Here is a 14,099-nt window from a genome sequence, read left to right as displayed (position 1 = left end):
GAGTTTAATTTATGTGCGGTATTCGAAGTCGGATCGGAATCGAATTGAGAACGTATAATAACACATAAGTACGGAGAATATCCTATCACATAACATATCTAACATATCACAAATGTTACGTGTATCAATATAACCCTTTACATATGATTTATAATTTATATTAATTAATATAGTAGTATTAATTAATATACTAGCACTTAACCGGTCGCTTCTCTGGCAATTAAATGAAAAGGGGGGGGGGGGGGGTCAGAATCAACGTTATTCCAAAAATGTTTAGTCTATAATTATGTACGGACGATTCTGCGTCGATTTTTCATTATATGTGAACATAGGTGATCGCTAGAAGACTATTCTATATATCAATGTCAAGATACAGACGTGGACACGGAGAGGACATAAAAGAAATCACAGTGACAATGATATTCGCTTCTATACTAACGTTATTAAAATTGATTATCCTTAAACGCGCTACACTTAAGACCTTTTAATCCGATTCAAAACTCATTTGACGTTAGACAGTTCCTTGATTGAAAAGTCATAGAATACTTGGTGTTATACACCTGTTTCGATAGACATTCATTAAAACTGAAAAAAAATGGCCTACGGACGATTCGACGCCAATTGTCTAATACCGATAAATTAAGTAGTTTTCACATGAGTGACGCAGAAAAAAAAATTACATATATTTATTTATTTATATAGAAAGTAATAATTGGAGTTATTATATGTTTGATGAGTGCTCTCGTTTCATAAGAAAAGCACTATTAAAAAATACAGAGAAATTATAAAGGGAAGGGGGGGCGGGGTGCGTTGTATCGGTTATTCCCCAAACTGTAACTTCAAAGTGTCATTCCTTTCAAAACACCGGTAATTATTTTAATTAGCGTGTACTTAACTATATTTCAAAGACATGTAATAAAACTTCGTATAAAAACGCCCTCAGATAATTATTTTTACATGAAATAGGCCGATTTATGTTCGTTCATATATAACATCTTATAAACTATATATTATAGTACTAGTATCACTGTTAAAGCTATCACGCGTTACTCAGCAACTCACTGAAACAAAAAAAAAAAAAAAACATTTATTTAAAAAAAATACTTTAAATCGGACATGATCGTAAGTAAAAAGTTCTCTCCTTTTCTGACATAAGTGATTTGACATTTGAAAGACGGAGACAAAGCATAAAAATAAATTACCAATGACATATTTTCTATCTTGGGAATATATATTAAACTTTGATATATTGGACCTAAGTCATTGGACTCTTTCATAATTTGCAATTTAGAGGGGAAGCGGGGAGGAGGGGGGGGTGCAGTTACGGACCCAATATATCCTAGAGAGATTCGTACTGAGAATATTTAAAGCCAGATGATTTAAAAAGCTATCTAAACACATCAATATTGAAAATAGTATCAAACAAGATGTAACTTACTTCGTTAACTCCCGAGTCGTCAGCGGACCCGTCAGCGCGGATCTCGACCGAGATCTATTCAGCTGTGCTCTTCGTTCAGCTGAAAATAGAATTTACATCATTTTATAACAACAGTCTACTTTAATGTCGATATTTAAATTAATCACAGTTTAAAAGCCTGCTTTCAATTACCAATTATTATTAAAATATATTTTTAAAAAAAAAAGCATAAATTGTTATTATTCTGTATTATCTGTGAGACAGTTGCAAATCTCGTCAAAATTATTGAATTAACTTATGAAATAATTAACTATTTTATTATTATATAAAAACGTTACGAACGAGACAACATCAAAAAAACTACAGTTATCTATCTAAAGCTTACCTGCCTTAAGTTAGAGAGAGACAGAGTGTAGGAGAGAAAGAGAAAGAAGAGTTATATTTATTATCAACAGTATAAATAGTCATTCAATCAATTATTTACTGTTAATCCATTTTTCAAGGACAACGCTGTTTATGGCAGAGGATAAGTGAGGTAGTCTTATAGAAATAGGGGGGACAATGTATCACTGCTGTGCTGAGGACTTGTCTACACTTAAGGGGAAAGTTCAGACGTTATTGACTGTTGATGTTATGCTTGACTGCCGACCAGGATATGATTCTGGGGAGGTCCTTCAGTTTAGAACCACGATCAACACGATCCACGGCTCATATCCAGTAACATATAGCTTAATTATGTCTTAAATTCATCTTACATTAACGGTGAAGGAACAACATCATGGGTATGTTTTGTTGGAGTCAGTAGATATTCTACCACATATACAACTACTAATCAAAGTGGAGAATCATAAAATAAGCTTTTTTTATATTATAGGTAGACGGACGGGCAGATGGGTCACCTGATGGTCATAACTATTCTTTAAGTCACCAATGCACCTTCAACCTTGGGATCTAATATATTACTTCCCTTGTGCATTTAGTTACACTGTTTCTATCATCCAAACCGGAACAAAACAATGCTAAGTTTGTATGTTTGACGATAGAATTTTTGATGTTTGAACAAAGCCCTACCAATCAGTGCTCAGAACGTTCTCGTTAAAAGATCCACATTCAGAAAAAGAGTTCTACTGGGCAGATTTGGAACATTTACAGACTACCACAAATATCCTCTGATATTAAGACAGAAATCGTGAAACTTATCCTGGGGATAGATCTAAGATCTACATAAAACACATGCTCGATTACTGAGAAGATATTTGACCTTTCTTTGATCTATAAAAGGATAAATCAGCTCACATATCTGGCTTTACTCAAAACCGAGAATGGAAGAAAAGATCACGATGCTGCTTGAACTTTGGTCAATTCTAGACCGATAATAGCGAACATTGTTTCGAATATACAAAAATCACATTTTATATCAACATGTTAGTACCATCGAAAGCTACAATAATAATAATAATATCAACTTGTCTATAGTTTTCTAATTTTGGTGAGGACGTTCGCCTGACGCGGTTCCGGCCATAGCGGATGGGTGTCGCCACTGGATAATTAAATTTAACTATTAATAAATGCTAAATCAATTTTAAGTTCTCTATAGTTTGACAAAAAAACGTATCACAAATATGACCATTTGACACAAAAAATGTTTCATAAACTATTCATGTGTCAAACGTCGTTTTATAAAAGATTATTAAACAGAACACACTCAACTCGTTGTGTTTTTTACATTGCAAATGTTCGAGTGTGTAATATAAATCGATATTGTATCCATTTTCTAACGTAGCACCAAGTATTTTGTTCGTTAACTGATATTGTATAAAATGAAAAGTCAGTTTGTTGCATTGTTCAATTTTCAAAGGTTCGTGAAACAAACTATTTACAGAACCAGTACGTTTGTATAAATATGACTTAATTTTCCCGAAACTTTATTGTAAAATAAATTAAGATATTTCTAAACATCCATAGCCAACTAAAACTGAGTACGTCATAGCTTATTGTCCACTACTAACAGTTCTTGATAAATATATCTCTTTTTGTAATAGAAGACTAATCCACAAAACTAATTATATCAACTGTAATTCTAGTTTTAAAGTTCCGATAGCAGTTTTAGTCGACGTACAAAACGATTTTTTTTCGCAAATCCATAGTGAACAGCTTAGATTACTCTAGTTCACGACCAATAATGTCGTATCAATTTAATATAAAATTTTGTTTATTTTGCTTTTGTCCTCTTGTGGTTGGAATTGACTATATCTTATATATAGAATCATGTACGTTACACTATAAAACACAATAAAGCAGTGCAAAACGTGTCCCATACCTGCTATACGGTGCAAAATTACTTGCACCAATCCTTTTTCATCCTCACAATCCTCTAAATGATGTGCGTGCAAAAATGATCCTTATAACTACGTGAAGTTAACATTTTAAATTTTAAAGACATTATTTTGTCACTAATTCGAAGTACCGTCAACAAAAGTAAGAAACTTATTTTTCGATTTAAGTTGGTAGTCAAACGTATTCACTACATAATGGAATTGACTTTAATAAAATTGTACATATTTTTGTCATAAATTAAACGACCATATAAATATGTCCTCATAACAAAATAAGAAAGTAATCAAATCAAATTAAATTAAACATATATGTTGAGAGTACGGTCAACACGATGTTACCGAACGTACGTGAAGACACAATCTTCAAATCTTTATGAATATTATGTACATTATATACTCCCTTTTTTATTAAACATTATGACATCGATGCTATGTAATTCAAAAAAATACGTCAATTTCCAGTATATTGTGTTCATAATAGCTTGGTAATTATTAACATAGATAATCAACAGCGTCAGCAAAAAAAGTATTCGTGAAATCTATCCTTGTGATAAATACACGACACAGACACGTTTGGTCGATAATAGTCAAAAATGTTATATTATTTGATAATACACTCGCGTGTAATCTTACCTCCCGCTACTCTCGGATTTGCCTTTTTCCTAGGCCGCTCTCGACTGAACGCCGATCCGCTCTGTAGGGCTTCCATTAAACTGAAATAACGAAGCATATCATTAATATCAAGTGAGATGCTCGATCAATAATGGCATGGTGAATGGCACTCTCAGAACTCGGTTCGGCGGAAATCCAAACCGAGTCACGGGAATGCAACCGTGCACGGTGTCGCCGGCGGCGGTGAGGCAGACGGCGGCGGTACCTGTCCATGACGCCGTCCTGCGCCTGCTCCATGTCGACGAACTGCTTGTAGCGGTGCTGGCGGTCGCGGCGCTCGCGCTCGGCCGCCGCGCGCGCCGCCCGCGCCCGCCGCGCGCGCTCCTCGCTCTCGCGCGCCACCACGTTGTCCTGGTGCGCCGTCTGCGCCGAGTGATTCAATGACATTTGGTTTGGAGGAAGCTGGAGCTCCGAGAGAGGCCATAGGCTTTTTTGGGCCTGACACCTGGCGACTGGTGAATAAAATTTACTATTCAAATGAAAAAAATATATATCCCAAGTACCGCAAAGGAGTCCTTGAACGTCTTGATATCTGAGAAAAATTCTTCTAAAGTGTATTTGTGAGGATCGAACACGTAGTACTCCGCTAGTTCACCGTACAGCGCCTCCATCTTCTTGAACATGGAGTGTAGGACGTCGCACTGCTCGCGGGCCTCTTTTGCGAAATTCTGATATCTCTTTAAGGAAATAATAATAATAAAAGAAAAACATTGTTAAAAGTACGCAATCTTTAAAGAAAAGGACACGTGATGAAAATCTTGCGTTTCAAACGTCGTCTAAGTTAAATCCAATAGTGTTGATTTGTAAATCAAGAGCTGCTTGAAATACACAACATAACGCAGCTAATCGCATAGAATTTGTACATCAAGTTTGTTGAACTTTACCCATCCTGCCATTAACAAGCATTAATATACGTAATACCCCTTAATGACCAAATTGTACTACAAAATAATATACTACATATTACATGTTGATAAACCCAGGTAGGCCTGTACGAAGCCCTACAATTGGAAGACCAAGATGCCGATTTAAAAGGATACGCTCATAGTTTCATTGAAGAGGTCGTCCGGTGTCTGCGGCACCCGGCTGTTGTTCAAATCCGTTTCGAGGGCTCGTATGTCGTTGTCCATCTTCTTCAGAGCCTTCTGGAGATTCTCCATTGAGACACGAGCTGCCCTGTGGGAAAATATAGTTTTAAGTATCAAGATTGATTGTTCCCTGATTTTCTGAATGAGTTATAACTTTACACACGTATTATTCGCATTTGCCTTGAATTTTCAGACATTACCGTGAACGTACAAAGAATGAGAAAGGCGAAGATCTCGAATATTAGTATTTTTTTTCTTTTGATGGGTCTGTTTTATTAGTAACGACTCGTGAATTCCACACACTCTCACTGCTGGACAAAAGTCTTTTATCCTCTTAAGAAACCCGGCAGTCTTGATACAAATATCTCAATTAGACACTGGAAAAAGTTATTGAATTTTCTGACAGAAGTTTATATTAATAACTCAAAGTTTGGAAAGTTACAGTGACCCTCTAAACTCGTTATATTTGTGATACATTGCCGTCCCATCGGATAATGTGAATGAAGACATAGACCAGTACTTCCCAAACTTATTTTTCTCGTGGACTATCTATTGGCATGTATCCGTAACCATATTTTGAGAGAAACACTAAAATATGAAATAAATTTAAATTTGTTTTATATTGGTGCTTTTAATTCTATCCTCAGTAACCGTACGAGTATTTCAGCAATTAAAATCTATGAATTTATTAGTGATTTTTTCAAACTGATGAAAAAAAAAACCACCACTTTGGGAATCACTGACATAGACACTACCAATAATGATATTCACTTAACCTTGATTTTAGCTTAAGTAACCATACCCATAGAGACTAGCCAATCAGCACGAATTATGCAATTAATTTAAATTTTTCATGAAGGAACTCTTACCGATCTATGTGAGGCATTTCCTCAGCGAAGCTCAGCACATCAGGGAATTTACTTTCTATCGTATCAACTAAATAATGTAGCAACGTCTGCTTGTTCTCCAGATCTTTTGTTGACGTTAACTGTAAATAGAAAAAAATGAATACACTCACATAAGACCCGTAAGTGTGACAAAGCACGCATTATTTGGTGTCCTGCTCTCTTGTGTTAAATAAGAACAGACTCTAATGTTAATGCCGATAAATGAATAATAATACAATTCGGTTATATTAAGAGTTTATATACAAGTGGAACAATTGATAGCTCTAAATGCTCTTTTTTTTTTTTAAATAAGCTGACCTGCGACTTTCCCCACGTGGAGTTCAGTTTATTCTGGACAATGAAACATTCTAATGGAATAATAAAAAACTCCTGTTTATAATATTAGTATATATAGACACAAGATGCATGCAGTATTGCCTGCCTGTCTGTTACACTTTCGCGGCTAAAACCACTGATCGGTTCGTTGGTTTAGAAAAGAAGAAAGTAGTAGAAAAAGAAGTAGAAATTTGGTAAAACGCAAGCTTGAATACCAAAGAAAGAACATGGGCTACTTTCTATAACCAAAACACTATAATAATATAACACAATGAACATAATAATTACCTTAGTAAGAAAACTTATTTCAAAGCCGTAAGCGCCAGCGTTATTCGACCCAGTGTTCATATAGTTTCCTAATAGCAGTAACAATTCTAGAATCTTCGCGAATTTACCGCTCGACTTCACTTCCTCACACGCCGCAGTGCCGGAAACGATGTCCTGCAAACACATCATCATTATTATTTGGGGGGGGAGGTCTGTTATAAATATTTTCGGACGAAGCACTTCGTATAATTATGATACAATTACAGGTAAATTCGTTTAATAATTAATTTTACATTAGCAGCCTGTAAATTTCCCACTGCTGGGCTAAGGCCCCCTCTCCCTTTGAGGAGAAGGTTTGGAGCATATTCCACCACGCTGCTCCAATGCGGGTTGGTGGAATACACATGTGGCAGAATTTCGTTGAAATTAGACACATGCAGGTTTCCTCGCGATGTTTTCCTTCACCGCCGAGCACGAGATGAATAATAAACACAAATTAAGCACATGAAAATTCAGTGGTGTCTGCCTAGGTTTGAACTCGAAATCATCAGTCAAGATGCAGGCGTTCTAACCACTAGGCCATCTCGGCTGTCATAATAATTAATTATTATTACACGTAAATATATGTTAAACTGACACCGATATACTCACAGGTTTTAGCTCAGATATGATTTCGCTGTAATGTTCTCTGAAGGCCAAACTCCTCAACCTCGGGACCAGCCTCTTGATGTCCGCTACCGTCGCTGAGAACAGCTCCGCCTCCGTTAGTTCCTCGCTTTTACATTTCAAATCCGCGAGTTTCTTGAGCTGATCCGCTGGGGGGAGGTACTGGAAACAAAATGCTTTTAAACATCGACATCGTACCACTAACTACATTAGATACTACCATGGTGGTTGGGTTTTGTGTAGTTCAAATCGAAGTAGGAATAAAGATAAACAAACTTTAGATTAGTATTCTATGCGATTTGCTAATAACTCAGCTATATTGTGCACTACGAAGAGTTTATGATTAATAAATCTTTATTTATAATGCATCACTTCTACACTTAACAATTTATAGCCACTTTAATTTACTTCCAAAGTTCCGATAACAGTTTCGTCGACGTTCAAAACGAATTATTTTAGCAATTCCATAGTGAATATCATAGATTAATTAAGCTCTCGATCAATAATATCGTTTCAATTTGATATCAGATATTGGTTATTTGGCTTTTTTTCTCTTATGGTTGGAATAGTTTCGGTGGGTTGGTGTTATGATGAGTGGATGTTAGCCACCTAGGTATCATCCACTCATCAATTATTCCAAGCAGCAGTACTTAGTAATGTTGTTATCTGATTAAAAGTACAACAGTGTAACTACAGGCACAAGGGACATATAATTTTAGCTCCCAAGCTTGCTGACGCAATGGCAAGGTGTGGAATGTTTAATATTTCGGATAGCAATAACGTTAGTCCTCCTGCCATCGGAACAGACTACACGAGTCCCACCTGTATGAGCAGGTCGAGCACGTCAGCGGTGAGCACGGTGGTGTCGCAGCGCAGCACGCACGTCCGTATGTGCTCGTACGACATGTGCTTCAGGGAACCCCCGAGTAGAATGGACAGATTCTGCGCCGCTTTGCTGTCTAGAACCTTTAGGTCTTTTACTTTTTTCAACGTGTGGACTCTGGGAATGAGAAAAAAATATTCGAATTAATTAAATAATACTTGCTTCGATGTCAGGAGAGCTATTCTGAGAGAATTCACTCGAAACTCACCGCAGATTACGATCGTGATATGCATATCGACTTTAGTAAGTCTTATATCGTATTATATATTTTAAAATCGGATTTATTTAATGTTATTGTGTTATTATCTATTTTTCGTTTCTAATATTAAGAAGAAATACATTTTTTTAGTATTTTGGGTGTAATCCCCGAATCGAATGTACCAATTATAAAAACAATCATTGGTAAAAAGTTACATTATTCCAGATTGCTATGGGATATATCTTAGGGCTATTATAAATTATATTTTTATATTTTCTTTATTAATCGATTGCACCCGAGTGAAGCCGGAGCGGGTAGATAGTTATTTATGTTAATAGGACTCACTTGTCGACGGAATCCTCATTCTTCTTAGCGACTGGTTTACTAGAGAACTTCAGCGCCAAACCGCTGAGAATATCCGGCGATGCGAGCTTATCTTCTTGTACCTTGAACCAATTTATTTATATAGTTAATATTATCCTTATATTAATTAAAACAATAATAATTAAGGGGACAGGAAAACATAATACGCATTAAAAAAAAACCAGATATTCTACTGGTTGATATATTCGTAAACTTTTCTAATATATCGAGTACCATTGAATCACCATTAATAATGTTGTATTAATAAATAATTTATTATTAACTCTTGCTCGGCGGTGAAGGAAAACATCGAGAGGTAACCTGTATATAGCGAATGAGTGCCACGAATATCCACCTACCAGTATTCGAACAACGTCGTGAAGTAAACTCTGAACCTTCTAAAAAGGCAGTGTATGAATTTGCCCAGCAGTGAATCCATTAAACTGCCGTTATTTTAAGTCGTACCATAGAATTGTATGGTGTCTTACTTACCGATTCGAGGAGACTAACCATCGCAGGATATATTTTAGTTCACAAGTGTGTGCTCAAGCACAGGTGCACTTACCCCACACACACACACAATCCAATCATTTTGACGCCAAATCCGACATTAACGGAACTATAGGACCAAAGACTTCACGTGCTTTCTAAGGCACGAAAGACTCCGGAGATACTGATGAGACTTTTGATGACACTTTGCATCGTGTGTGAACTGGGACAGGTTACAATAGATTCCCACCCAAATAAAACCGCTGCAAATACCAAACCCAAATCAGGACTGACCTTCCTGTTCTCGAGGTGGTTAGAATAATTAATTGATATACATACGTTAACCCAGAAAGCTTTTTCGGACATCTTCTGTGGGACGATCGTCTTCCAATTGGCACGTTTCAGAGGCCCTTCAACCTCGTACTTCTTTTTAGGTTTCAGTCCATGAGGTAAGATATCTGGTTGAGGCTGGGGAAGAACCAAAAACATTCATTATTCTAACTTAAATATATGGATGACCTATAACTGTTGTTAACTGGGTGATTAGTTTATTTTATTAGCTAGGTGAACTGACAAATAGACCACCTGATGGTAAGTGGCCATTACAGGCCACAGACATTAAGCCTTATCTGTTAATGACTTTTTTTTATATGGTAAATAAAAAACCTAAACATGCGTTATCCAAATATCGAATCGTTACTAGAATTAATAGTTTACCATTCTTGGCATCATGGGCCCCATGCCAGGCGGCGGTGGTGGCCGAGGGCCCCCCATCATCGGTGGCGGTGGAGGCGCCCCACCGGGCATCGGGGGCGGCGGCGGCGCACCCGCGGCGCCCGGAAACGGGGGAGGCGGCGGGGGAGGTGGACCCATACCTAGAAAAACCATAATAAGAGATCAGATCTGATGAACTGCTGATAGTAAATGGTGACATTCAATTGACAATGCTAGTAACTTTCGGATATAATATTTAAAGCTAAATAAATGTACTGTATATCTTAAATATAATTGATGTAATCGGAATGGTAACCAGTGGTAGTTTTTTTTTTTATTGAACACAGGTGACCAGACTGGCAAATATGCCACATCATTATAAATGATCTCGTACACTTTGGAACTGTGAGAAATATTCACCATCCCCTACATAACCAACAATGGGTTCAAAAACGTCTACATTATCGTTGATCTACAAACATTGATAATCTGTGTCCACAAAAAACACCAACCCAATCTGTATTAGAGTAATGGAATTAGCTCTAATCAGGGAGTCTGCAATCAAAACACGAATCATTGATAGGCCCTTCGTGTGGAGACCCACGAATACTATTATTCACACACGAATATTCATTGCTGCGTTCCTATTTAAGAATTTAGTGAGTCAGTGTAATTACACCATGCAAACATCTTAGTTTTTAACCTAGTCAGTGTTTTAACGGTGCAAGGACAGACAAATATTTTTTACAGTGTCAATATTATATAGTGTACAGTGGTGACCACAAGATACGCCTTCTTATTTAAAATAAAATCCTGTGAATCATTACACTAAGAAGTATTGGGTTCTTTGGTTACCTGAGCCTGGCATGGGCGGCGGCGGCGGCGGGGCGGGCCCTGCAGGGCGTATATATTCATTGTTAGATACAGAGTATAAACAAGCAAGCTTTATATAAACACTTAATAATAAGCTGTTTTATTATAAACTGAGAAGACAAAGATCAAGTTTCATGTAATTTTTAATTCATATCAATATTGGTGATGTTCAAAAATATTTTGAGGAAACCTGCGTGTACTGGATGAAATCCTACATTAACGTGTATCCACCACCAGTATAATAGTTGGCGTGAGTCGTGAGCACAAATGGGCAGTTATAGGGTGAGTACCGCGTCCGCTTTTGTACACTTTTAACATAATTGATTAAGTACCGTTTTACTAATTATATTGATAGAAACTGACACAAAATATTGAATAGTGGTGTTTGAAATTTTACTTTGATACAGTTATACTGAAAAGCTCTAAATAGAACAAAATCGCCGTGTCCTACGTATACGAGTGTAAATTCAAAAATATAACATTACAGGATAGCGGTTCTAAAGCTTGTTACTTTTGCATATATCAATAGAAATTGATATTTTGATATTTGAACATTATAAACCTTAATTCCTTAGAGAAGAAATTGCAGAAACAATTTGTTGTACTTGAGAAAAATCACATGTATTAGATGTTAATGTCTTATTTAATATAAATTTACAATTATCTATATAGTATTATCCGTATGCTAATAATCCAATGTAATAATAATTTTGCAACGTGTCGCTAACAAAAACTAAAACTAAATAACAAACGTAGGCCCTTAAATCGCACGCAAGTGCACAGTAATCGAATGACAAGTCACAGTCCAATAGGCGACAAGCATCGCCTGACGGACCAATCGCGTGCAGCCTCGACGCCTCCTCCTCCACTCCTCCAAAGAGACTACAAGTGTCCTACAGCGCAGGTCAATATTGTGCTCACGACTCATGCCTTTATCTCAAACTTTCAACCACATTATAGTTTTCCTTAATATGAAATATCAATGATAATTGAACCGTCAAAAGAAACGTAGTTCGAAAATATTGTGCTTATTATATAAATGTGTTTAAAACATGCACATTATTGCATATAAGTAAATATTCATAGTGTACATGCGAAGAGTTTATGTGATTATGAAATTAAAATATAACGATCAATGATCTTACCTCCCGGCATAGGAGGGGGCGGTGGCGGGGGCGGTCCTCCGGGGCTGCCGATCGCCTAAAATGAAAAGATAAAAGTATTTTTATAATTACTGCATCATATATTACTATGAAATACTGTATAATATAACATTATCTACATCAACTACGAGGATTTTGATTTAAAATGTCAGATAACATAGCGCAACCCTTAGAGCGGTACAGTCGACACGACAAACTTGTAACCTTGGCGATGGCGGCGATGTTGGCGTGCGCGAGCGCGGCGGCGGGCGCGTGGCGCAGGCGCTCCTCCAGCGACGCGGCGCGCGCCTCGGCCTCCTGGCGCGCCGCGATGGCGGCCTCCAGCTTGCCCTTCAGCTCCTCCACTCGGCGCTCCTCCTCCGCGCGGGACTTCTCTGTCGCAGTAGCATATGACACATAGCATGTAGCATACAGCATCGAGACGGGCCGAACTCGTGTACCGTGCTATTTAATAACACAGCACGGTTGCGTTTTCGGTGACTTTGAGTGATGATGAAAATACTTTATTATAATGAAACTACGGGAGGTACTAACCGATCAGTCCGTCGATGAGGGGTTGGACGTCTATATTGAACCGTTGCGTATGCCTAAAGTCTGGGTCGTAGCCGTTCTTGTGCAGCACGATTTGTGTTATACATTCCTCTATAAGTTTGTAATATGCTGGCCTGAAAAAAAAACACACTGTACAACACTTTCTAACTTACATAAATGTATATATATTTGTCTCCCTCAGTCTAAATTATAATCATATTAATCAATGAACGACGGTACTGGAAATGCAGTTATAGTCACTTCCAACAGCAGGAGTACTGAATAATAAACAACTTTGACCTTGAATTGGCACGTCACCATTGGTCGAGATCTAAAAAACCTGTGGCATTCGTTATAGATTCATGAAGCCATGGTGTTTCACTGTACGTAAATTTTTATCAATTTGGATCATTGGAATTAACATTAAAGTGGATATAAATAATTAAATATAATAGTGTTGTATTAAAAAAATAATAAGGATTTCTCAATGAAAAACTGTTTATAGTGCATAATAGAGCAGAACTATTTGAGAAATCGCATGAAATTTAATAATCTAAGGTTTGCATATCCTTACTCCTTGTGCCATTGGAACATACAATATGCGTAAAAACAACTATATCATATAATTCCACGAACCTTATCAATTCGTCATCCCTTATAAATAACAAGTGTTGTAGTATCGACAGCAGATAGGGTTCTGCTGGCGTCTCTACCACTAAATTCTTAACCAGCTCGAAACATTCGTTCACGTCATGGAAGTCCACTCTGAAACCAATAATAAACTCAATTACAAAAAAAAAATATTATAAATATAACTCAAAAGCTTTCTTTACAGTGCGACGACATACTGGTTTCCCCAAGTTTGATTAAAATGAAAATACTTCGAAATTCCTATCCAAGGTTGGACCAATAAAAGCTACTTAATGTTTCTCTAAATAAATTCACAATTCCTTGGTAAGCATGTTATTTATGTACTAGACTAGAGTATTGATAACTCGGGGATCTATACAGTATAGAACCCCGAGGTATATACTCTAGTCTAGGAAAGTATAGACTATATTTTTCGCAATATATTTTTCATCGACATTCCACATACAAGAATTTTCCTAGCACTCGCTCGCTCAGCTAGCGCAACGATCGGTCCCGTGTCTGAACTATCTCTGCTCTCATTGGTTAATTATGATATAATACAGAGTATACCATGCTTTTAATTGG

The 14,099-nt window shown here is 36.9% G+C and overlaps 1 protein-coding gene across 4 annotated transcripts in view; it reads right to left on the bottom strand.

The window, feature by feature from the left end:
* Positions 1–798: 798 nt before the first annotated feature.
* Positions 799–14,099, bottom strand: part of LOC125074991 (protein diaphanous) — a 43,199-nt gene continuing 29,898 nt past the window's right edge. For all 4 annotated transcript variants that reach the window (XM_047686509.1, XM_047686510.1, XM_047686512.1 and 1 more), the window contains 18 exons: positions 13,521–13,649; positions 12,888–13,018; positions 12,558–12,727; positions 12,336–12,390; positions 11,173–11,211; positions 10,321–10,478; positions 9,943–10,071; positions 9,097–9,197; positions 8,492–8,669; positions 7,655–7,831; positions 7,025–7,177; positions 6,383–6,501; positions 5,466–5,601; positions 4,929–5,093; positions 4,631–4,788; positions 4,387–4,466; positions 1,439–1,517; positions 799–1,061 (listed from right to left, as the gene is read on the bottom strand). In XM_047686509.1, the coding sequence (XP_047542465.1) occupies positions 1,040–1,061; positions 1,439–1,517; positions 4,387–4,466; positions 4,631–4,788; positions 4,929–5,093; positions 5,466–5,601; positions 6,383–6,501; positions 7,025–7,177; positions 7,655–7,831; positions 8,492–8,669; positions 9,097–9,197; positions 9,943–10,071; positions 10,321–10,478; positions 11,173–11,211; positions 12,336–12,390; positions 12,558–12,727; positions 12,888–13,018; positions 13,521–13,649 (2,179 nt within the window). In that variant the 3' untranslated portion in view covers positions 799–1,039. The remainder of the gene's footprint in view (positions 1,062–1,438; positions 1,518–4,386; positions 4,467–4,630; positions 4,789–4,928; positions 5,094–5,465; positions 5,602–6,382; positions 6,502–7,024; positions 7,178–7,654; positions 7,832–8,491; positions 8,670–9,096; positions 9,198–9,942; positions 10,072–10,320; positions 10,479–11,172; positions 11,212–12,335; positions 12,391–12,557; positions 12,728–12,887; positions 13,019–13,520; positions 13,650–14,099) is intronic.

Source organism: Vanessa atalanta, chromosome 29 (assembly GCF_905147765.1).
Source record: "Vanessa atalanta chromosome 29, ilVanAtal1.2, whole genome shotgun sequence".
Taxonomy (NCBI): Eukaryota; Metazoa; Arthropoda; class Insecta; order Lepidoptera; family Nymphalidae; genus Vanessa; species Vanessa atalanta.
The sequence above is the reverse complement of the archived record's forward strand: the minus strand, read 5'-3'. Positions and strand labels throughout refer to the sequence as shown.